Source organism: Mytilus trossulus, chromosome 8 (assembly GCF_036588685.1).
Source record: "Mytilus trossulus isolate FHL-02 chromosome 8, PNRI_Mtr1.1.1.hap1, whole genome shotgun sequence".
In the NCBI taxonomy this organism is placed as follows: domain Eukaryota; kingdom Metazoa; phylum Mollusca; class Bivalvia; order Mytilida; family Mytilidae; genus Mytilus; species Mytilus trossulus.
Window position 1 is genome coordinate 14318055 of NC_086380.1, and position 27522 is coordinate 14345576.

General features: G+C 32.6%; 1 protein-coding gene across 1 annotated transcript; it reads left to right on the forward strand.

Moving 5' to 3' along the window:
• Positions 1–997: 997 nt before the first annotated feature.
• On the forward strand, positions 998–27333 carry LOC134728334 (uncharacterized). The gene is made up of 23 exons (XM_063592909.1): positions 998–1235; positions 2674–2750; positions 3419–3552; positions 4760–4840; positions 5789–5929; positions 7479–7588; positions 8574–8674; positions 9586–9680; positions 10471–10583; positions 12016–12140; positions 12413–12499; positions 13429–13601; positions 14032–14127; positions 14865–14993; positions 19878–20027; positions 21148–21238; positions 22432–22532; positions 22992–23130; positions 23432–23584; positions 24119–24307; positions 25730–25945; positions 26548–26661; positions 27195–27333. Exons 1-23 carry the CDS (start codon positions 1114–1116, stop codon positions 27317–27319), a joined length of 2862 nt encoding a protein of 953 aa, XP_063448979.1. The 5' UTR covers positions 998–1113; the 3' UTR covers positions 27320–27333.
• The last annotated feature ends 189 nt before the right edge of the window (positions 27334–27522 follow it).

Genomic DNA, 27522 nt, shown 5'->3' on the forward strand with positions numbered 1-27522 from the left:
AATTGCATTCATTGTGCAAAACAAGAAAAGAAAATATTATTCATTTTATTAGAGGCTATTTGTATTCTTAGAGGTGTCATTATCCACATTTTTTCAAATAAGCTTACTAATATACTTTTTTTTTACTAAATCCATTGAATGTGTACTGATTGATACTTGATTCTTAGATTCATGATAGTCTATTAGTTCTTTGTGGTTGTCAGTAGGATCTGACAGTATGAATCATATAATTATGTTCAACCGCGACACATTTTTATTGGGCTGCAATGTTGATTCCCTTATTAATCCCCTATCAATATAACCTTGTGTTTTGAAAATATGATTATTCTGAAACTGAGAAGCGAACTCCCTAAATTGATTGATAATGAAAATCATGTCTGAAAACCAAACACCCATTAAGATCGAAATGTAATATTTAGAAAGTCGTAAAGGATAGCTAATATCTCTTAACTCATATTGCAAGAGGGTGACTGTTAATAATATGAACAAAAAGCTGAGCATAAGTAACTGCATTGATACAAACCAAGCTACTAACTGATCTTACACACAACTGCTATATGTTATCAAATTTATATTGATTGTCACGGTTACAGTAGAAGTAGTGCCACATGGTTTGATGGTTATCAATAACAATTGGTTATTTTTCTCTCTCAAATGTTCCTTCTTTATATATTATTGCACCTACATTTGTGCATTCATTACTTTAAACGAACAGCGGATAAGGATAAGTTTTTTCTTAAGCTAGGTATAAGACTTTTTAAAAATAGCAACAAATGTTGGTTTTATTCAATGTTTATAATTTCTTTCTTTTTTTTATGAGTCAAGCTGAATTTCAATTTTTTATCTGTAAACAAAATAAAAGTAAAAGCACAAAATACTGAACATCGAGGGGAATTCATAACGGAAAGTCCGTAATCAACTGCACGTTCGGGATTTCCAATGCAAGGTTAACATGGTTAAGTGAAAAGAGAAGAATCGTATATCAAAAAGGTTAATTGTATCCCACGGCATAGCGTAAACATTCGGTTATCTATAATATTAGTATGAAAACAATATCGTATATAAGCACACGCGTATCGTCTCTGTCTGCAAGTATAAGCTTTAAAACAGAACATGAATTGGAATATTTCTGCGTTCATATTAATTGTCGCCACGTTCACTGCTCATAATTCACAAGCGTGGGTTTATTTTGTACATATTTACGTTAGTCCATGTGGATCAGACAGATACACAGGGTAAGAAAAATACATGTTTTATAATTGATTGCTTTGTTTTTCTAATGTTAACACGTAGTCATTTACACATGCTAAGGGTCAAAAATAGGTCATATAAAAGTTTTGTTATGTTTGTGTAATAGTGAAAAACAGTATCTTCAAGAATTTAGTATACACGACAATACGATATGGGTTGATCGCGTTGTAGAATTGCGTATTTAAGAGGGGGCGTTATGGACGTGTGCCTCTTTATATTTTGCAAAGCAACGATTGTCCTTAGTTTTGTAAAGAATATTTCGCTAATTTTACCTTAAAAAATTAAGTTTGTGCACCCCTAACCAAAATTTATTGATCCTCTCTGGTACCAGTGTCCTTATTCCTTACATTCACTTTATATAACATTTTATGAATAATGTCTTATTGGAAAGCGTATTTAACATCCTTTGTTTTATGGTGAGGACGAACTTAATAAATGATAATAATAAGGATCAAATCTGAATCCCTATGTAGAGAGAGAACGACGCTTTATCAAGTCCTGGCGAAAACTCTTTGGGGAAAATTGTTACTTTTACAAGGCTAAATTTAGTTTCCCGCTCCATCCAATTTTACCCTCTTTTCCTGTTACAACCAGCGGAGTGTATTCGTCAGCAAAACTCAATAATAGAACTGTATGTTCTGTACCTACAGTATATATAATGTATATTATTAGAGCCGTGGCGTAGTAGTTAGTGCATCGGACTACTAACACAATCGATTACCGTTCTTGGATGAACATTGTAGGGACTGAATTTTCATCTGTCCCTTGATACCATTTGCAAGTATGGTCTTGATTAAACGGTGATTACCTGTCAGAAAGGATCGATAAATGGCTACTAGGTTTTATCCTCCATTGTCTACATAAATAAATTGCCGGTGGCAAGTCAGGAATATGATTAGTTTGATGTTTTTGAGATTTGTTTTTTTGTCATTTGATTAGAGACTTTTCTTTATTGAATTTCACTCGAAGTTCAGTTTCTGTTATTTTAATTTTCACTTAGGCAAAAAACTGTCCAGCTATTGCACTACTAGTATTTGTGACCAGCTAATTGTTCTACTAGTACAAATGTATGTGTGACCAGCTAATTGTTCTACTAGTATTTGTGACGAGTTATTGTACTACTAGTATTTGTGACCAGTTATTGCACTACTAGTATTTGTGACCAGTTATTGCACTACTATTATTTGAAAATTATAAAAAAAATCATCGAACAGAAGATACTGTGTGTATTACAAGTATTCAGGTTAAACTCTAGTCGATATAGATCTTGCATGTATGTGTAAAAAGTTTTCAGTTAAGTATTACAAAAATATTTGGACCTTTACACATACATTGAAGTACGATAGACAAACGACTTTAAACAACCGTACTTGAACTATCAATTGTTACTACAACTAGTATTTGATTCTTGATGTTTTGTAGTGCCAGTGAACGGTATCCACTTAAAACTATTCCACGTGCTCTCGGGTATATAAACAGTGCCGACAACAGAGATAAAAGTAAGTATTTAAGAGATATTCAATCACAAACATAGCCAGGTAACGGTAAAGAAAGTTTTAAAACAAAATTAAAAACATTTGGCATCTAATTTTAACGGACAAATTGTTTTTTTTAGAAGACAGGTTTTATTATATGTTGTAAATTTTTTAGGAAAAATGATGTCATCGAACTTGTTTTCTTGCTATTAGTAATTATAAAAAAAATCCCTATCAGGCCAGTATAAATTTTATAATAAAAGAGTTATTTACCTTTCAATGGCTTAATTGGAAAAAAAATTATTCCTAAATACAAATGTTGGCTAATTGTTTGAAAATTTCGATTATTTCAATAAACCAGCAAATTTTCTTCAAACAAATTAACAGTATTTATACCAAGAAAATTACACACCTGTCTACAAATTTGCCGATTTGCGCAAATAACTAGACTGAACTTAAATTATACTGCGTTAGCACAATCCAAAATGGCGGTATATCATGAATATACTCTAAATTGTTTTGAGAATAAAGTTTAAAAAAACCGGGGACGAATGGTATACTATATAAAGTAAACATTTGCTATGTTTATATATTGTATTAACCTTTTTTTTCAAATTACGAAAACATTTCTGAATGTTAGTTTCTATTAAATAATGTTCAATAATAAAGATGTGCGTTTCTAATTTTTACAGATATTGTAATAGAATTAATGTGTGGAACATGTGGCGATACTTGCTATTTTGACTTGAAGTCGACATTGGTCATCACAAATACCGGAAAAAGAACACTAACTATCAGAGCATACAAAGCCGACAACGTACGCATTGTAAGTACGCCTTTTATATTCACATACGATATCATTTTCCAGTAACGGCTTTTTCTTCTTTTCGTCTGATTACTGTAAAGATCTACAAAACCTTTCTATTTGTTAAATGAATGAGGAACACTTGAATTTGCCATGTTTTCTGTTCTATAAATTATATCTTAAAGTCATATGAAACTTCAAGCTTACAGCTTAGAAAAAAAGAATGAATTTGTTTTAATTATTTAATTGACAAATTTCTTATCAAAAACACTTTTTCGTGAATTTTTTTTGGAAAGGATTTCCTTCTTATCAAAATCTTTATAAATGAAGCTGTTTTTGAATTGTTGTATTCCTGGACACTAATTTGCCTATATTTTCCGGTATTCAGCTACGTTATCTCGTTAGAACTTCGGTCACATCACAGTGCAAGTAGACCTGCTACATGTCCCTTCCTAGTTATTATTATTTTTTTCAATTTTGCCCCTTTGATAATTTTACTGCTATAACTAGGAGATTACAATTATACTGACATCTGCAGGCCTTTCTCCAAGGCCAATCAGTAGGCTGGCACTTATCAGTAAACATATAAATTAGTAAGAGAGAAATATAAGAAAGGGAATTGTAGCAAGTCTACAGTGCAAGTTCAAGTTGGAAAGTTTGTAAATATATGACACAGGAACCCTAATGCAAACTTTTATATATTTGACTGGATGCATGTTGTAATAACAGTTGTATACTTTTAGATACATTATACCTTTCTCACTTTTATGGTTATTTGAACAGTTCATCTTTTGGCTTTTAACTGATTATTCTTGAAATATAAACGGAAATAATGTAAGGCGAGGTGCAATTTATTTAAGAATTGAATGCTTCTTTTTGTAAATTTTTTGGGGTGTAAAAGCGTTGACCGAAATACATTTTGTATGAAGCGCGGAAGCGCTTCATTCTAAAAATGTACGCACGGTCAACGCTTTTACAACCCTATAAAGTTACAAAAAGAAGCATTCAATACTTATAATTACATTTTTTAGCTAGGATCATGAAAACACGATTTTTATCCAGTTTTATTTAATTCAACAGTGCACTTTATTGTGGGACCTCGTGTCATCATGCATGATACATTTTATTGTCTAATACAATTGTTTACGGTGATGTATACAGATAGCCAATCAGAATAACGTATTATAATGAAACTCACATCTAATGTAATTATTCATTAATATTTCAGACTGGTGGAGCAAGAATACCGTGGTATGCATTCAAACCAGTAACTGATTCTGTAAACCTACAAGATGTGGCAAAACGAAACGTAAGAACATTTTACTAATTTCATATTTATACTTTAATAACAAATACCTAAACAAAGGGATTCGTTTAACAATAGAAAATACATGTCAAAGTTAAATGTAATTGGCTACCATTTTGATTACTTCCAGAGGCTCCTGCGATTTGTAACTATTGGGCTTTAAATTCTTTAGTTTGCGTATTTACATAATTTGACATTCTGTTTCTAATTGTGCCGCGATCCACATGTGGCAGAGGCGGATTTAGGGGGAGGGGGCCCGGGCCCCCCCCTTTTTGGGAATAAATTTGGTTGCTTATATACGGAATCACTGAAGTGTGACTGGAGCGGGCCCCCTCTGAGGTCAGTCAGTGGGCCTCCACTTATGAACATTTCTGGACCCGCCACTGTGTTGCATACTATTTATCAAATGTTCCGCTATCCTATGTATAATTGTGCCGCGATCTGAATGTGGCGTATTATTTATTAATGTGCCTCGATCGTCATTGGTGAAGGTACAAAATGTTATTCATATTGTCATATATAAAGTTGCATGGTAAACGGAAACATAATAATTTGCTGTTAATATAAAAAAAAAAGAAGATGTGGTATGAAACATTGATCCCATTATAAATACGGATTCATCTGAAAGCCCTTTGTCGATGGTTTGCTTATGATGAAATGATATTAGAAAAGAGGTACATGTAAATAGGGGATTTCCTAAAACGTAAATTCGGGGAGCTTATTCACAAAGCTAACGGACTCGTTAACTTTCCGCTAATTTTATTTCGTATTTACAAAACCTCCGTAAATCATTGCACCCGTATCCGTTGAACGACCATTATGCATTATGAATACGGATTATTTCAATTAAATCGGAAGAGCCACTATATAAATATGCTACATGTAGAAAATTTATATTGATTAGGAAAAAAACCTAGTTACCATTATTGTAATTATTTACATTAATTACAGGTGCTTCAAGTACACTTACCTGATGTTGGTATTACTGATCTGGGAGAAATTTCAACTTTTGGGTATTACTTTAGACGAACGTCATTTTTAGAGATATTTGAGAACGATAAACCTGGCAGGCTGGCAAGATATCCCAACGAGGTATGATATGAGTTAGATATCATAACGAGGTATGATATGAGTTAGATATCCTAACGAGGTATGATATGAGTTAGATATCCTAATGAGGTATGAGTTCTTTATATTATTATGGTTGAAGTCATGGACATAGTACAATGTAACTACATGTATTTCATATTTCGTTTACGAAAAAGTTGAATTTTGTTTATGCTTAGATTGGTGTTTTTGTGGTGTTTTTTTTTCTGTTTTTTCTTTTGTTGTTGTTGTTTTTTTTTTTATTCATTTTGGTTTTTTTTGGGGGAGGGGGATCTTGGGGGGGGGGGGGGGGCTAATGTATGCCATTGAATGGAAATACGACTTCAGTTTGTTTGAATATTGCATTCTCCTTTTGCAAAAGTTAGTATTAGATCCATCTCATTTAAGTGAACCAAAGAAAATGTTCATTAACTAAGAATTAACACTACGGATAATGATCAACATTATAATTTATCTTGCGGTTTAGATAATGCTTTTTGGGATATATAATGTGAAAATTATCTAAAATGTGTGTAATCAATACGTGTTTTACAAATGCCTAGTATGCTCATTTCCAATTTGTGGTGGGTGTTGTCTTGCTTCAGATTTTTGTCTAAAATTTAAAGGACCGTTCTAGACCCTTTTTAAGTTTCTGATTGGCATGGTACATGTACTTGTTGTGTGCTTTTTTTTTATCGACTTGTGAATTATTGTGTCATCTTTTGAACGCATTTTACTTGTGTGTGTGTATGTGTATACTAGGTTAACAACAAGGCAATAGTATCAATAAAACAGAATAATGCTACATCAAATATCAACAGCCATAATATCAATGATTGATTGACTAATTGTTCGTTATTTAACGGCCAGTGGCAAATATTTCATACATGTATAACAATCACAATGATAATAAAATCATCATAATTTGGGAACTGTTTTTTGCATATAATTTGACATGATTGCGATTCTAATGTACATGTTTGTCGTCAGCCTGTTGAAGAAATATAAGGTTTAATGTTGACAAAACACTTTACAAAAAGTATAAGCTCGAAAGATGTAATGTGTGTTATGAATAGACAAGACTTGTATTATGTTTTCTACATTGTTCTATGACACAGTAGTTTCATCAATAGATATAGGAAGATGTGGTGTGAGTGCCAATGAGACAACTCTCCATCCAAATAACAATTTTAAAAGTAAACCAATATAGACCAATGTACAGCCTTCAACACAGAGCCTTGGCACACACCGAACAACAAGCTATACAGGGCCACACAATTACTAGTGTAAAACCATTCAAACGGAAAAACCAACGGTTTAATTTATATATAAAAAAAGAACGAGAAACGAGAAACACGTATAAATTACATAAACAAACGACAACTATTGTACATCAGATTCCTGACTTAAGACAGGTGCAACCATTTGCAGCGGAATTAAACGTTTAAATTGATCCAAACCTTCTATCTTTTTCTGAAACAATAGCATAACAACCCAACATAGAAAAACACACGATAAAATATCCATTATCAGGCTAAATATGTTTATGTTTTAGGGTTATATCAACATTGATACCCCAGGTGCAGATTACAAATCGTTCACATACGTGTCAGACAGACCAAAGACATGGCAGAACGAGACAGATATATGGGTTCACGGATTCTGGTGAGATGCATTCAACAATCGTTCATTTTCATGTACTCAGATATTTATTAAAAGATGATCACCTTTAAAACTTCTTAAAATAATCTTTCATTTTTTAATTGAAAAAAAAAGAAAAATATAATTGGGTCGGAAAGGACACAATTTAATGGACTTAAGTAGAAAGGGAAAACAAAGATTATTGTAAGGGTAATTACATGACTTGGCTATTCCGTTCAGGCCATTGTGATATAAAAATTCAAACGGGTTTAAAATGTAGTCTTTGTCCCAAGAGTACTTGATTAAGATTATTCAAATTGTAAGCGTGCAAATCAAAAGTTATTATTTATTTTTAATGATATTTTCAACTTTATTTACCACAATGAGAATACTCATCTTATAATAAAACCGCATTAGCTTGCAAATAACGGTACGGACAACTGGGAACTAACAATAGAGAAACGCACATCGCAGTAGGCATACTTTAGTAAACCGTTATACTTTAGTTATAATAGTCAACAGCCTTACGCGACTTACAATAATTTGGAGCTTGATTTTTTTTGTCGTTGGGTTGATGTCTCAAAGAAAGTTAGACGTCTCAACTCTCTGGAGCTATGACTGGCGGACTGACAAAATATAAAAAAGAAGATGTGGTATTATTGCCAATGGGACAGCTATCAACATAAGACCAAAAATGACACAAACATTAACAACTATAGGTCACCATACGGCCTTCAACAATGAATAAAGTCCATACCGCAGCATGAACACTAACTACATTACAGTTTATAACGTTAACAATATTTATCCATAAAATAAGGTTAATCATAATTTATTTGTATACAATCAACACATGTTATACTATGTATTTTCTATAAAAAAATCATCCAATAAGAAGCTTATATCAGAGGTAACAATCATATGCATCAGTCTTGCTATGTTGTATAGATTAAGGCCACATTAAGACTAGGTTTTGTTGCCAAAAATGTCTGCACATATATGTTAACAGGTATTGGGGTTGGGCTGATAGAAGTTACAAAGTTACAGAGCTGGACGCGGAGAAGAACTCTCTCGCAGTTTCGGACAGAGTTATGTATGGAATAAGAAAAGGTGAGGATATATGTTTATTCAAAGATGTCAAATTAGCCAATGGTTGTTAATATCAGTGTAGCTGCGAAAACGTAGCTCTACTGTCCTTTGAATTTTGTTTTGACATAGATATGGTCCACAAATAGCACAGTCACCAAAAATGACATTAAGAGCTACGTTTTCGGAGCTTATATCATTGAAATATGGTCCGCAAATATAAAATCACCAAAAAGACCTTAAGAGCTACATTTTCGCAGCTAATATTATTGTACATAAAGAGTTAGAAAATAACACCAACAGACATGTCCATTTCGTATCTACGGCGTCATAGTATATATGGTCCAGACCATATGAGTATTTGGATCGTACGCATACGGTCCAGACCGTATACGTAAAAAAAATGTATACTTGTATGGTCCGACCATACGCGTACTGTCGGACCGAATGAGTATATGCATATGGTCCAGTACCAGCTGATTATATATGTTATTGGATCATATGGGTTAACAATCTTTATTTTAAGTTTTACAAATTATTATTATTACAATTAGATGGATAAAATGTTCCTTTGCATTTGCATTTTTTTGTAAAGTTGATAAATATTCTAAAACAAGTGTCCTCCCATATTATGTCTACTTTGATATCTTCAATTTCAGTGATCAAAATGATAATACGCGTACGGTCCAAATACTCATACGGTCTGGAACATATACACGTAGCTTCTCATGATCTGTATATTTTAGGCTTTCAAACTATTTTGGAAACAAAACATTAAAATGTTATAAAAGGAAACGTGAAACCTATTACCTATGTTGATTAAACTGTATTTTTTCTCATTGTTGAAGGTCGAAATATTGCCTATAGTAAGCCAACATAAAAAACAGCCATGAAGTAAAATGCCTTGAAGTGTATACTATGTTCTTATATTTTAGGACATTATAATCATGCGAATCCTACCGAAGGTGGTTATCACAAACAAGGAGGACACTTCAGATTTCTAAACGTATTATATGAACTTGATTCACCTGTAAGTATACATAAAAAAGAAGATGTAGTATGATGGCCATTGAGGCAACTCTACACCATATGTCACAGAACTTAACAATTACAGGTCACCATAGGGCCTTCAGCAATGAGTAAAGCCCATACCGCATAGTCAGCTATAAAAGGCCCCGAAATGATAATGTTTTTTACAATTCAAACGAGTAAACTAACGACCTATTATTAGTACAAAAAATGAACGAAAATTAAATATATTTGATTTACAATGCCTATCTGTCCATAACTAAATGCATTCAGTAATCATGGTTTGATATGAACATATTAACAGTCTGTTAATGCCAACGTTAAAAATATACATGATTGCTTTTTCGTCCCAAAATACTGAATTGGCTTTTAAAATTAATTTGGTTTAAAAATACTTTTCTGAGTCAAAAGTACATGTTGTGGAAACTACGTTATATTAAAGAATAGATTGTATAACATTACAAGTTTGGAAGAAAAATAACACATTCCTGTCTGAAAATTACTGGGTTTTTGCAACTTACATTTAAATTCTTAGAACTTACAATTTTATAGAACATTTCACTAGAAAATCGAAGTCAAAGAAGGACGATAATTTTTCAACTAGAGAAAGAGAAAATATAAAAAAAATATTGCATGAATGTTAAACGTAGGTAATGAAAACCCTTGGTAATATTGTAGGTAATACCCTTTAAATAGATCGTGGAAAAATAAACAAATCTGATTTCTCGTGATATTTAATAACACGGAATCAACAATTAATTTTGTATGATTGTATTTCATTCTTTGTATAGGGTGAATTTTATGTGGATAGGATAAACCAGATACTATACGTATGGCCATACAAAAATTCTAAGTATGTGTTTGGTGACGTCATACAGACATCAATAATTGATACATGTATCAAGTAAGTAATAACTATAAAACAGTCTAGAAGGGAAAATAAAAGGTGTCTTACGTTTATTGTGTAAAGAAATCATCGGCCATTAATTTTGTTTAAACACTTTCACCGTACCATAAAGACTTGTAAATTATTAAGTATCAGGCGCTGATCCAGAGGGAGGGTTCCGGGGTTGGGAACCCCCCGGTTTTTGAACGATCAATGCATTTGAATGGGAACATGTAGTTGGACCCCCCCCCCCCCCCCCCCTTTTGTCCTGGGTTAAGAACCCCCTTTTTGAAATGACTGGATCCGCCCCTGAGTATAATGTGATTTTTATGTTGTGGCAATGCTATCATTAGATTTCTTATACTGACTTAACATATATCAAGCCTATAAAGTAATAAAAATACTGTAACAAAATTGATTAATCAAAAAGCTAGACAAACTGAACTAAATAGAGATAATGTGGTATTCCTATACCTATTATAAACGCAGAACACCGACAGAATATCTAAGGTTTTCAGTAAAAATTTTACATATATATTAATATTGTTGACTATTATAGTTTGTTCGTACATGTATGTTGTGTGGTAACACAACTTTTCGTTGTTCGATGGCGGATTGAGCTATTACAAACATGTTCACCTCGCCACATTCCTTATGTGCCTGTCCCAAATTAGGAGATTAGTTCAGTTGTTGTCGTTGATTTATGATTACCAAGTTTGGTTTTCGTGAATTGTTCTGTTATAAATTATTAGGCTGTATGTTTTCCCCGAATGCAATGTTTCATATTGTCATGGCCTTTCATAACCTACTATTCGGTATGGACTTTTCTCCTTGTTGCTTTTAAATGCTTAAATTACATCCAATCCAGTTCATTTAAATTTTGGTTGATAGTTATATCATTGTCAATCGTACCACATTTTCTTATATATTAATTTTGTACCATAATCACCTTTATTTGTGTAATTACAGCTTCCATTCATGATAACCTTATACGATACTTATTTCATTTGTCTTAATCCAAGTATTATCATTTTTGTTCTACATAAAAAGTCATGTTATATGTATCTATATTTGGTCCTCTTTTTGTATCGCTGTTGTCTTATTGAAATTGACCCCTTGTTTGTATTCATTAGTAAAAAATGCAGTATAAATCGTACAAAAACCTGCTGCTGTGACAGTCTTAATTAGATATAGGAAGATGTGATGTTAGTGCCAACTCTCCATCCGAATAACAATTTAAACTATTATAGGCCAATGTACGGCCTTCAACATGGAGCCATGGCTCACACGGGGAACAATAAGCTATAAAGGGCCCCAAAATTTCTAGTGTAAAACCATTCAAACGGGACAAATCAACGGTTTTTTTAGTTTGTTTTCCTCAATAGTTGAACTTGTAGATTTTAAACTTATAGATCTGTGTTAAATGTTTTTTTTTTGGTTTTTTTTGCAGAATAAGTGACTATTCATCAAACATACTTTTAAAGGGATTTACGATTGAAGCCTGTCGAAAACACGGAATAGAAGCAAAAAGGGTTGAAAATGTAGAATTCTCTGAATTAACGATTCAAAACTTAGGTAAATATTGTACAGTTGTACAAGGATCTGTACATTTGCAGGGTTAGTTATTTATTTCAAATTATGACAAAAGTGTTTTTTTTATAAATCCAATCATTAACATTTAAATAAAGTGAGGTTGGTATCTTCCAAAAATGGCTATGGCATTTTGATTTCAATTTTGAGTTAAACGGTCGCATTGTAAAATGACAGATAAGTTGCATTTTTTAGTCCAGGGTAAAGCTGGTTTAATGATTGTATAATTTCATTACTCGTTTTACATGTAATTACAGGCTCATATGGTATAGTAGCTGACGGAAAACAAGTAAAGATTGACCGATGTGAGATTAAGAACACAGATGGTGGGATCGATATATCAGGTTCGAAAACTCATAAGGGAGTTAACTCTTTGAAAACCAACTGAACAGATTCTATCAGTAAAGAGAAATTAAGCTTCTTAATGATCAAACAAGTGTTTGTAAAACTGCTATATATCTAACAAATCATTCATTATACTGCAATCAGCTAGTTTACTGTACAGATAAAGCTATACGTATAAACGTTAGCTTTATACGTCAATGACCCCAACTGACCTATAAGCCCCGCCTCCTTATTGTATTTCATCAACAACATTACGTCACGACCATGACAACGTAAAGTAACAATGGTCAAACTTTTTTCAATTTAAACTTTTATGTCTTCAAATTGGTTATTTATATATCATGTTTATCAAATGTTATTATTTAAGTTCATTTTCCCTTTCTAATTCCTTAATATATCAATGTCTTACCACCTGGACTACGCTCATAGGGAAATACCCCAAAATGGTACCTCAAGAGGGAAATTCCAAACACTTTTTTTAACAATTTTTGTTACATGTTTTTTTCATTTTTCATTTTTTTTTTCGATTTCAGTATAAAAACAATATACGTATAGTGTCTTGAAATATGACATTTATTTGTATTCGGCACGAAACGGGAAAATGCTCGGTAGAACCTCGCATTTTCCCGTTTCTAAGCCTCATACAAAATAAATTTCATATTTCAAGACACTATACGTATATTGTCTAATTATGAGATTCAAAATTCTTGAACATTTTATATTTTATATTTTTGTAAACAGGTCAAAGTTCATATTTTGTAAAAAGAAATAATGAAAATTAAAAAGGCCAACCCTATTTTAGTCGAAGTGTTTGGTACCCCTTTTTGAGTTTCAGATTTTATAAGAGTACAATATTTTGATTATAACTTCATGTAAGCCAGAATAGCAGTAAAACTTATATATAATTATATTTGTGGATTTTTGATAGGTGGAATTCGCGAAACATTGACACCATCAGGTCATGTGATCTCAAATAATGTCATATCAAACTTTGGAAGAGTCGGTTATGTCGGAAGTGACGGTGTCAACCTTAGAGGAGTTGGTATACATATTCATCATAATACTTTTGACACAGGATCCTACACAGGAATTCACTGGGCGGTACGTATACGTATTATAAGAGTGCATTGTGTGTCTGTGCGTGTGTGCTGAAGTTTGTTTCTCTCGTTCAAAATAAAGGTTGAGAAAATATGTCTCTTTACCATGCATTCAATGCCATAGTCAGTAGCAATAACAATTGTCTGACGTATAATTATACAAATTTCTTGAAAAGAACAGATATGAAAACAAATAAGCAACATCTGCGATATAGGCATTTTCCGTTTTAAATTCCCCTTACAGTTCGATATTTTGTTATTTTACTTTTTACTAACAATGACTTAGCGAGCATACACGTAGTTAAAACCACATCAGAGACAACTAACTGCATTTTCCCGTATTCTATACTCATCAATATAGATGCGGTATGACAGATAGTTCACGTTGGTGAAAATAAAGTTAAATGGATATTTTGCTTGTTTCGACATTTCAGGGAAATGACCATACGTTTGAATATAACCACCTCTATAAGATGTGTACTACAGCCAGTGATTGTGGTGCATTTATGGCCGGCCGGGAATGGACATGGGTTAGTACTTCTATTTTTTCTTTGTATAAGAAGAGGGACGAAAAATACCAGAGGAACAGTCAAACTCAGTTAAACTGACAACGCCATATATGTCGTGCCCTAAGCTGATATGAAAGTATGTGTATACGTATTTCTTTCTGCATAGGTCTGTCAACAGTGACACACTGGGATAGTTAATGAAAATAAAAGAAAATACATGTAAACTTGCAGGGAACTGGTCGTTATAGTGAATATTTCGTAACTTGCAAACTCATGTATTCAATTTCAAAATAAAAGTCAGCATTTTTGATTGGGTAACAATGTTTTGCGTGGTCAACAGCTTGTTTACGAGGTGACAGCATATTAATGTTATTACGAATGGTGGGTTAATTTTTTATTTGCGAATAGTAAGTTTTAAAAATAAGAAGATGTGGTTTGATTGCCAATGAGATTATCACCAACTTAATACAACCATAACATAGACATGAACAATTACAGTGCACTGTACGGCCTTCAACAATGAGTAAAATTGATAATGTAAAGTCATCTAAACAAAAGCCTTCAGATGGAAAATGTAAACCAATATAGTACATAAAGGTCATTGTATATAATGGATCTTAAAAACACTTGCATGGAGTACTAATGAGAGTTAATAATCACGACGTACGTAACGTAACCACTGTTTATAACATGCATCGCCGTGGCCTTTGTTTCATGTATGGTAAATGAAATAATCCCTTTATTTGTATCTGATGCAGAGAGGAAACCAGATAAGATCCAATCACATCCATGGTACAAAAAGTACAATACCTGGCGCTGACGTCCGAGGGATAATGTTGGATGACCAGTTATCTGGAATACATATCGAACACAATGTTTTTGTTAATGCAAGTATTATTATTAATCGAGATTTCAAAAGTAAACAAGAAAAAATAAAAGAGTTTGGTTATAAAAGGGGGGAGGGTATACATGAGGGTCCTTAAAGCACTACAAAAGTCAAAAAGTCTGAAAAGACCAGTTTTTGTCTTGATTTGCATGAACTTTTACTTGACTTCTCCAAAAGTATGACTCGTGTCTTAATTTTTCTTGACAAATTCTCATTTATATCAAATTTGTATGAAATTTACTCGACATATTCTTGACATTCTAAATATGGTCTTAAAATTTCTTGACAAATTCTTGACATTTGAATACTGTCTTGAAATTTCTCGACATATTCTCGACATTCTTATTCTTTCTCAGTTTGGCTTGACATAGTCTGAACATATTGAATTGTGTCTTAAATTTACTTGACAGTTCTGAGTTTTACAAATCATGACCAATATTCATAATATAACTTTAATCTTTATTTCTTTTTACATAATACTAGAACACACCCGTGATATCACTGGTCCGTGACTGAATTAAAGTATATAACTATGCGCAAGCCTTATTTGAGTATAAGTTTTGTCATCTGATAAAGTCATGCCGATTATAAGATACACAGTTATTCTCTGCTTTCAAATCTTTCTGTTTGAACCCGTCGAACTGGAACTTATCAATTATTGGTAATATTAATTATTTGGAAAACAAAAGGTCCTGGAAAGGAGTATTTTTTAATCAACAGCATTGTCCTATATTAATTATGAATAAAGTTGAATTCTTTGATTCGCTGTTTTACGTCATGCCCACTAACAAATTGAAAACTGTACCTATACGCCTTATTTTTAGTCCAGATTTTTAGTATTCGTATTGTTATCTTAGAAAGTCTACAATAGGTAACAATTTGACAATTTAGTAGTGTCAACCCTGTGATTATGACCCCTGTATATAGCATATTAATCCTGAATACACCGTTTGGTGGTGCGCCGGTCAGATGCGGAACGTACAGATAAGGTAATAGGTAACAGGTGAATATACTATTGGTATCGGTATCGGACTCGACCCGGAACTTCTTAATTATTGGCAATATTAATTACGTGGAAAACAAAAGGGCCTGGAGTGGTGTAATTTTTAATCTACACATTTGTACTATATTAGTTATATATAAAGTTGAATTCTGTGATTCGTCGTTTTTACGTGATGACGGCTGACAAATTGGACCTCGAAATTTTAGTATTATAGATACTATTGTTTTTAAGTTACACTCCTTACAACAAATATGAAGTTTGGCATGTAAAACAAATGAAAATGTGGGTATTTAAATAGTTTCACAAATGAAATATGGCTACAAAATCTAATGTTTAAAATAATTTAATTGAGGGTGTGTTGATATAAAACAATTTAAATGTGTATTTGGTAAAAAATACAAATTTTGATTCCTAAATCTTAATTATTAATTAAATTATTAAAACCAATCATATGGTAGACATATTTCACTCTACATTCATAATGTCCATTGTTAATATGGTAAATAATTATTGTACAAAAATGTGGTTTATATATAAATAGCAGATTATGATGATATAAAATCATTCATTTAACAGAAGAAAAATTTGTGTAATGCCATCTGTTGGAATATATATTAAGTATTATACATGGACAGGATGTTCCCCATGAAATTAATTTAAAACACCCCCCAGAATACACGCAACTGTCAAATAGAAATTACTGATTTACCTGTAATCAGCCATACAACTTATCAGTTGACCTGCCATAAACATTCCAAAGATTAAAAGAAAATTATTATTTAATCCAGGAATAATAATAAAAAAAAAGTATTCATAATGGGTCCCATCAATGATTTCAATTTACTATTCAAATTTGAGTGTTGAATTTTATAATTTTTAATCAATAATTTCATTGGTCTCAAACAAACATACATAATATAGATCTAAACATATTTTTTTTCAGGAAGGAGCACGTTAGCGCAATTCTTTGTTGACAAAAAATTATAAAACTCAACACCGTAAAATATAAAACAAAAATGTTTTGGGGTTGTTCTAAAATTATAGAGTTTGAATCAAGACGAGAACAAATTCTTTGACCAACACGAAAGCCCCCCTCCTCTTTTTTTAGCCACACAAACCCAAAAGATTTCATAAACCGTTCAGGGCAAATTCATACTGTTGAGATAGTGTCAATACATATTTAATACTGTCAAGAATGTGTCAATACATATTTAATACTGTCAAGAATGTGTCAAGACATATTCAGACATTATTAAGAATGTCAAGAATATGTCAAGACAAATTCAGACATTATTAAGAATGTCAAGAATATGTCAAGACAAATTCAGACATTATTAAGAATGTCAAGAATATGTCAAGACAGATCGAGACAAATTTAAGACAGTCAAGAATTGGTCGCGACTAATCCAGACTCTTATCAGATGATACAGGAAGTGTCAAGAAATTTTAAGACAATGTTTATACTGTCAAGACACTTGTCAAGAAAAATCAAGAACCTTTTTAGACAAACTAATACTATGTCAAGAATTTTCAAAAATTATGCAGACAAATTAATAATGTCAAGTAAAAATTCATGCAAATTCAGACAAAAACTGGTCTTTTCAGACTTTTTGACTTTTGAAGTGAAGGGAGGGTATACATGAGGGTCCTTAAAGGGAGGGTATACATGAGGTTCCTTTGGTTATAAAAGGGAGGGTATACATGAGGGTCCTTTGGTTATAAAAGGGAGGGTATACATGAGGGTCCTTTGGTTATAAAAGGGAGGGTATACATGAGGGTCCTTTGGTTATAAAAGGGAGGGTATACATGAGGGTCCTTTGGTTATAAAAGGGAGGGTATACATGAGGGTCCTTTGGTTATAAAAGGGAGGGTATACATGAGGGTCCTTTGGTTATAAAAGGGAGGGTATACATGAGGGTCCTTTGGTTATAAAAGGGAGGGTATACATGAGGGTCCTTTGGTTATAAAAGGGAGGGTATACATGAGGGTCCTTTGGTTATAAAAGGGGGGTATACATGAGGGTCCTTTGGTTATAAAAGGGAGGGTATACATGAGGGTCCTTTGGTTATAAAAGGGAGGGTATACATGAGGGTCCTTCATTTCTATAATCTTTATTTTTGTACGCCATTTTTCTCCATGCATAATATTTGTTGTATTGTGTTTTTTATTCTCTATTTCTCTATTTATATTTTAACCTACTTTTCGATATTTTGTAAACCCTCATCCATAACCTCATAAAGGTGTTTGACATTTTTATGTTTAATGCAAATAAGAAGTGTCAATGCAAATATTTCATTGTTTAATCCTGATATTTGATACATGAATACATGTATGTTAGTATTGCATCAATACTTATTTTTAAAATAAAAGAAGAAATGGACGATATTTTGGACATTACCATACATACAGTCAAGAAGTAAAAACAATTTCAGTTTTGAGATCAAGAACTCTTTTTTTTTAAGATGTAAAAGAGTTGCAGTGAATATTTATAGTTCATACTAGAACACACCCGTGATATCGCGAGTCCGTGACTGAATTAAGGTATATAACTATGCGCAAGCCTTATTTTAGTATTAGTATTGTCATCTGATAAAGTCATGCCGATTATAAGATACAGTTTTTCTCTGCTTTCAAATCTTTCTGTTTGAACCCGTCGAACTGGAACTTATCAATTATTGGTAATATTAATTATTTGGAAAACAAAAGGTACTGGAATGGAGTATTTTTTAATCAACATCATTGTCCTATATTAGTTATAAATAAAGATGAATTCTTTGATTCGCTGTTTTACGTCATGTTAACTCGAATAATTCAAGCCCTCTCCGTGTCCGATTTTCTCCCACACGAGGTTAATGTAGCCTTCGTAGATCAGCGGAATATAACGACTGAACTATTCGGGTTAACGTCATGTATGCCCACTAACAAATTGAAAACGGTTCCTCATTTTTAGTCTTGTTATCTTAGAAAGTCTTACTGGTTAAAATACTACAATAGGTAGCTATTTGACAATTTAGTAGTGTCAACCCTGTGATAATGACCCGTGTATACATGTAGCATATTAACCCTGAATACACCGTTTGGTGGTGCGCCTGTCAGATGCGGAACGTACAGATTAGGTAATAGGTAACAGGTGAATATACTATTGGTATCGGTATCGGACTCGACCCGGAACTTTTAATTATTGGCAATATTAATTACGTGGAAAACAAAAGGGCCTGGAGTGGTGTAATTTTCAATCTACACCTTTGTACTATATTAGTGATATATAAAATTGAATTCTTTGATTCGTCGTTTTTACGTGATGACGGCTGAAAAATTGGACTTCGTAATTTTAGTACTATAGAAGATATTCTTTGGACCTTGAATTATTGATAAAGCAGTGAGGAGAATGATAATGTATGTTTTTTGATTGATAAACATTTAAAACCAAATCTATGTAAAACATTAATAAATAAATTTTCCATTGGAAAAGTATTAATTTCAAACTTTCTGGTCCATGGTCATATATAACATTGTCTATCTCAGTCGTTTAGTGACTATAGCTGTCTTAATTTTTATTTCAATAATTATTTGATATTTTTATGCGAAAAGGGGACATTTAAATAAAAACCGTGTTCGTACATAGCAAAGGAATATTTTCTTACATACAATTTCTCATGTGATAAAATTGAGAATGGAAATGGGGAATGTGTCAAAGAGACAACAACCCGACCAAATAAAAAAACAACAGCAGAAGGTCACCAACAGGTCTTCAATGTAGCGAGAAATTCCTGCACCCGGAGGCGTCCTTTAGCTGGACCCTTAACAAATATATACTAGTTCAGTGATAATGATGATGCATTGCGTTAATTTTTATTTTGATATATATATTATATATATTAGAATGACGTTCACTGTAACATCGGAGGAGGACGAGACAATATAGTCAGGTCAAACATCTTCTATAATGCTTCCAAGTATTCTATGCAGTTTGATTCCAGAGGGAAATTTGGAGGAGGACATACACTGGGTACCTTAACGGCATTGCTCAAGGTAACTTTTCAGATTGTACATTTTGTACCACCATTATCGTTTGTATCATTACATGCCTTATCATAATTGTTATTTCAAAATCAAACGCTTCCAATGCAATGTGTAGGCAAAATTTTGTACCAAAATTATCGTTTATATCATTACATGCCTTATCATAACTGTTAGTTCAAAATCAAACGCTTCCATTGCAATGTGTAGGCAATGGGGTTAGATACATTGCTTCAGAGACCATAACAAGTATTGAAATTAGCGTTCAAAACGCGTCAACAGACTTAATGGCATAAGTGAAATCGATAGCGTATAAATACTTGAATACGCAAGGATCTGTATAACTAATAGGTAATGAAGATAATAATATAATCAAAGTAACTTAAAGGTACACTTTGCCTAATTGGGACAATTATTAAAGTTTTAAGTGGGACAACGTAGATTTAAAGAAACGTTTGTTTACAATTATGTCTTAAGGTGGTATGGGAGTCTAGAATAAAAAGGATAGAATTTGTTCATACTTTGCCAAAACGTAGTATCTATTGATATATGTTGAAATATATAATAAAAATGATAGGTCACCGCTCATTTTTTTCAAGCTACAGGTCGCAACAAAATGACACAGTTACCATGTTGTTATTGCCTCCTTTTGAATGCCTATGTCGAATATCTGGTTTTACATTTGCGTTTCCAAACAATACTTTGTTTATTGTTTCAAAGTATTCAGACTTTATTTAAAGTCTATTTCGTTTCAAATTTATTTGAAATAATAATAATGAAATAATGTTGTATACAGTAAAGTACGGATTGTTTTAAATATGTACATAGATTGTTAATATGTAAATAACTACTGTCATATACTTAGGTTGAACAAATCTAAAACTATGGTAATTGAAAATTATATGCATCTTTAACAGTGGTTGCAAATCTAACACTTTTTCCCTCACGTTTATAATTTTACTTTTCAAACTTGTCTCGATCTAACATAATATTAGTTTTTCTATAAACGTTTTTTTACGGTTAGAAGATTGCATAGAAACTCGTATTTCAAACATCATAATTGTTATCGTTTTGTACATTGTTTTACAAGACGTCTTATTTCAATATTATTTTTATTAAAATGAAATTTCAGAGAGTACCATATGAAGATAAGTTATGGAGTGAAAGGTATCCAGAACTTGCCTCAATACTGAATAGCACCAGTAGCCCTGGTAATCCAGAAAGTAAGAATAAATCATTTCAAACTAGTTAACATACTTTAACCAAGTCAGGAATATGACAGTTGTTATCCATTCGTTTGATGTGCTTGGACTTTTGATTTTGCCTTTTGCCTTTGGATTTTCCTTTTTGAATTTTCCTCGGAGTTCAGTATTTTTGTGTTTTAAAACTTTTAACTCTATGGATAGCAATTATTGAACAGTTTAACTTTTGTAAAGTTGTCAAAAGCAGTTGATTAGAAAGTACAGGAAAACAGCTCTGTAGCATTTTCACTTTGACAGTATATTGGTCTCGATCTCGAAAACTATTGTAGTATTATTCAATGTCTTTAAAAAGACCTTATCGCTACTTGGGAATTTGCGACACTTGACTTAAAGTTGACGTCATACAAAAGCCACGTGCATTTTTCCTTTGAAGCCTCAGAAATTTTCTATTGCGAAATCAAAATATCAGAGAAGCCTGTGTTGTGTCAAGTGATTGCGGCCTGTGCTGTGTCAAGTGATTGCGGCCTGTGCTGTGTCAAGTGATTGCGGCCTGTGCTGTGTCAAGTGATTGCGGCCTGTGCTGTGTCAAGTGATTGCGGCCTGTGTTGTGTCAAGTGATTGCGGCCTGTGCTGTGTCAAGTGATTGCGGCCTGTGCTGTGTCAAGTGATTGCGGCCTGTGTTGTGTCAAGTGATTGCGGCCTGTGCTGTGTCAAGTGATTGCGGCCTGTGCTGTGTCAAGTGATTGCGGAAAAATAGCGATAAGGTGTATCGAATGTAACTTTACTATTTTTCTTTTCTTCTACAACATTTTAACTGGGTTTTTATTTGCCACCTACGATAGTAGGGGGCATCATGTTTTCTGGTCTGTGCAGCCGTTCGTCTGTTCGTCCGATCGTCCGGCCGTCCGTCCGTCTGTCCCGCTTCAGGTTAAAGTTTTTGGTCGAGGTAGTTTTTGATGAAGTTGAAGTTCAATCGACTTCACACTTGGTACATTTGTTCCGTATGATATGAACTTTCTAATTTTAATGCCAAATTAGAGTTTTAACCCCAATGTCACGGTCCACTGAACATGGAAAATGATAGTGCGAGTGGGGCATTCGTGTACTGGCCACACATTCTTGTTTTTTTGTTATTGCATGTTATTTTCTTTACACACAGTTACATAAACGTTTTTATTTCATATTTAAATTTGTTTCTGTCTTGTTTTTTACAGATAATATAATTGTGAACAATGTGTTTTATTCAAAACATATAAAAGCAATAGATGGAAACAAATATGGATCTAACTGGTTCTTAGTGGCTGACAATATATATGTAAGCATTTTACAACGTTAGAATTAGCATTTTGGGGTATACAAAAGTTTTGGTAAAAGCCAGTTATTCATCAACAAATGAGGACAACAGTAGTATACCGTTGTTCAAAAGTCATTAATCGATTGAGTGAAAACATATCTGAGTTACAAACTAAAACAACACAAAAACAGACACACTTGATATTTCAAGGTGAAATAAGATTTTTTCTTTAAAAGAAGGTATATAGACTTGTTTACCATGTTGATCATATTTGCACACATTTTGGAAGAATAATCAGTTGGATGATTGACATTGGATCGTGCGATGGCTTTCAATTTTGAAATTACTTTAACTTACAATTTGCTAAAAAAAATAATACAGATACAAATCTAAACACCGCTGACGAACTTGAATGGTCACTTATTCATTATCCATCCAATGAAATTTGTTAATGTATTTTTGAAAAAAAATATTTTGTAGACATCTGTTAACGAAAACTTCGTTGCCCCAGTATATGGAAATTTTAGACTCACCTGCAGTTTGAAAGACGTCAAAATTAGTGCACCAGTGACAGCAAATGAAGTTGGACCAAGAGATACAGTGGGACCAATAGCAATTCGTATGTATATCTACAATATATCATGATTCGTAATATGTAAATCTACATATCATCATCATTCGTATATAAATCTACAATTTATCACCAAATTCATTTTTAAATACATGTACGTGTATTGCATATTGCATAAAGAAACATAGTTAATAAGCAGATACTCTTTATGATAAAAACATAATAAATAGACAAATACTATGTATAGTAAAAACATATTCATCCTTGGAAATTATTGTCATAGAATTTTTGAAAGTTATTGATTTTCTTTTAGAATAAATACGCGTTATTTATGACTATGCTATTGTAGGACATATGTCAGCAGCACCAGGCTTTGCAGTAGGCACTCCACGTACACAGATAACATGTCCACAATCACTGCCACCAGTGAAGCCACCGAGAGAACTGTATCTATCAGATGGATCAGCACCTAACCGTATCTATAGCGATGTTCCAAAGCAAGGTTTCTATTTATTTTTGACAATATTTAAATATGAAATAAGGAAATGTAGTATAAGTATATATGAGTTCACAATCAACCAGAGAGAACAAAAAATGTCGATGTAAGCAACTAAATATCAACGTTCTATAGTACATATGGGGAATACATGTGTATAAAAGTTATTTCTGATACATACACTGTTTTCCTTTGACCTTTACTTGGCATTTTATACGAATTTGAACATCGGTAACCTCTTGTCTTCTTCTTTCTTGTTACGTTTCCCTCGGTTTAAGTTTGTAACTCAGATTTGTTTTCTTTTAATAGATTTATGATTTTTGAACAGCTGTATACTACTGTTGCCCTTATTTATAACATATACAATCTGTATTCAAACTTATCAGGTGTTAAATCTACTGTAAGTATCGTGGACAAATAGAGGCTGCATACTACATACATTTATAAATCTTACACTCATTACTTAGTTCTCATATCAGTATAACTATTGAAATAATGATTTTGTTGTAAGTACCGCACTGTCCATTTCGATCATTTCAGGATGTTGGTTTAGATTTGAAATGTGTCCAAACCATGTTCAACGTATTAGTATACCATCAAGGCCATATTACCGTTATGAAACCAACGACGGAGCTGAAACAAATGAAACTATATGCCTGGATTTAACAACAAAAATGATGCAAGAATGTGGAAATGGGGCAGAATTCTCAATTATATATGGACCGACAGGTAAATATATCATATAAGCATTTACATTTAGTATTCTAGTTCGGAAAATTATCTAACATGACTATAAAGACATTGACTTAAAATATCAACGATATAATGATGAGGCTTAGACTGGATCTTTTTTCCCCGTTTCGGGTCGTTGATATGCCAAGTCAATGCACTATAGTTGTCTTGAGACTGCAATGTAGAAAAAAAACATTTCCAATTGTTTTTTTAAGGTGTTAATAATTTTTTATTTCATTGAAATATTGGAGAAAATCCCCCTTCAAAAAGGCCTCAGGCGGAAAAGTATACAACACTATGAAATGTACAATACCTGTTACAGTCCGCAATCGACGGTGAATGAATGCGTTTGAATTGACTAACGTATTAACAATGATTAAGAAACATAATAATTTATAGTTGTATACGTGCATGGAAACAAGAACAGGTTAAAGAGGTCGTATGCATAATTTTATATAGTTCCGGCAACTTCTATTTGAATATTCATAGGGAAAAGTGATATCGGGTCAGCGACTGTATATGACATACAAATATATAGTCAACACATTTTGACTACTCAATAGAACGAGTGCATTATAAATGTATTCATTATGCACTAGCAGAACGAAAAAGATACAATTGCTGTAATTTACTTTACTGTAAGCTTTAGGGGCATACAATATAGTTACAGCGGAGGCAATGACGTTGCTAACGTGAAATGTTATTTTTGCGAAGTTCAAAATGACATTTGTTTGACTTCATTTGAGGATTATGTGCTTTTATTTTCAAGAAGTCACCAATAATAATGACTAAATAATTTAAAACAAAAAAACAACCATTGTTTATCTTTTGAAAATTAACACATTTCAATTGAAAGAAAAAATACGTCCACAAATTCAAATCTAGAGCAAATATCTACAATTTCGATCTCATTTAACTAAAAAAGTAGCACATGAAGGTATATTTTTGTATAGCATATTTGATTTAAGCAGATTAAAAAAAAAATCCAAATTTTTGTCAAAAGTTCATCATTGGATCAAAACTGTATCGTATGTCTTTCATATAAATAAGGAGTTAATTCAATTAAAAGGGGCAGTGCATAATGTTTATTTAACTTGCTATACAAATTCAGATGAGGATGATTTGAGTTATTTTTCTGAGTAAAAACTAAACAGGTAAGCAATTTATTTAGAATGAAACATGAGGAAAATATGATGTTTTCCATTTGAATTGTGGCTCTTTAGGATTTGTTTGGCAAATACAAATGAAATAAGCCAAATCTTTACAATGCAACAGGATTATATTTTTACAGATGTTCAGATGTCTGCCATTGAAAGATGAAAAACCTAAATCAATGTAACTTATTATGTTATATCAAGTTACTGTGTAATTTCCTACTTGTTTCTTACATTAGTATTTACATATTTTGTATTATTTTAGGTGCAATGACAGTTGGGGGTGAAGGTTGTTTCTTCGCCTGGTACGGATGTCCACGAGTAGGACTATATAGATCTCGTATAGAAAGAGATAATTGGGCCGAGCGACATGTGAATGGTGCTTACGATGAAAAAGCTTGTCTTAATCGAGCGTTTCCACAATGGCGATATTGTGGTTTAAATACATCTTATCCGGTAGTCAGCATCTTTAAACCAACAGGTAAAGTATTGCGTTCACATCTAATATTAAAAGTGAAGCAGTCATTGTACTTGAATAATACCAATGTTTTGAAGTTTTTTGTAAGACAAACTATGGTAACGTTTGAAAAGTTCTATTGCAGGGCTTTTAAAACCGCATCTGACCAAATATATACTGAAAATGACTTTGTCTTCTTCAAAAGTAACAATAATCTTGCTACTTTCTTTTTTTTGTATCAAAACAAAGTACATCCGCAAAAGTTTTTGTTAGAAAGGTTACATGTCCTCGATCATTTATGACACAGATATTTCGGAACATTGAGCTGAGGTAAGATGGCATCCTGGAAGTGCGGATTTACATTGTGAAAGTTGACGTAAAACTCATCTGTTGCCTCTCTCATTCCACATGTTTACAAAATACGAACTTCACACAAAAGAAGTGCTAATTGAGTGTTAAATGAAATTTGAAGATCTAACGAAGGTTGCATTATATATATTCTTTATTTATTTTGTTACTAGTTTATAATGCAATCATCTATCATATGTATTAAGAAAGATAGAGATTTGTTCAATTAATAACATTCTCCTCTGAAGATTTAATTTATCTAATTTATATTTTTATAGGCCATTTCAAAGTTTCCGGTGGTGGATGTTATATCAAACCAGATAAATGTCCTGGAAACTCAAGTTTAGAACGTATGTTTTATGACGGTGACGGAGCTGCAAACTACGGAACAGGTAATGAGTTTTTTTTTTAAATTAATAACAAGGTGAACTAGTTCAATGTCTAATTTGAACTCAACTTTTTTCAGATAATTTGACATTGTCAATCGGAGTTATTACGATTAAACAAAACTAAGAACTAATATATATTCTTTGTTTGAAATGTTCAGATTATATCACTTCCTCATAAAACTGACATGATTTCTAAATGATATTTTTTGCAATATCAGGATCAAACGTACCGTCTCTTTCGGTAAATATTGTTTATCATCCTCGCAGATTTAAGTCGATACTACATTTGTGCTGGAAAGTTGTACATCACTGCCTGCAATTGGTCCAACGCTTTGCATCACTGGGCAACCTAGACTACAGCATATGATGGTCCCCGTCGATCTGACTAAGGATTGTAATTAGCTCCACTTTTATTTCTAATTTTGCTAATGAATTTCCTTGTTAACATCATTTTAGTGCATTTTTGTAATGTCCTTAAAAAAACCTCCAATATTTAAAATTTGTGTATGTTGCTTAATTGTATCATTTTGTTTCAGATGACATGATGGAAAGTTGTTTTGAAAGAGCTGAATATTTTTGGAAACAGTGCGGTAGTGATCTACGATATCCAGTAACAGCCTTCTTCAGACCAGAAGGAAAATCCAGTCGATATCCTCGATAAAGCCTCTTTAGCAACATGAACACTGTTTATGTAACAATAAAATATGTCTGAACACTTGAGTTATTTATAGAGTCAAATATACACATCCATCCACCATATCCACACACAAGCGAATGCACGCAACGGTCCTATCGGTCTAAACGTTATCTGCCACGTCTGCAACTAAAAACATCAAATCTTATTTAGAATTATTTTGAGTTTCA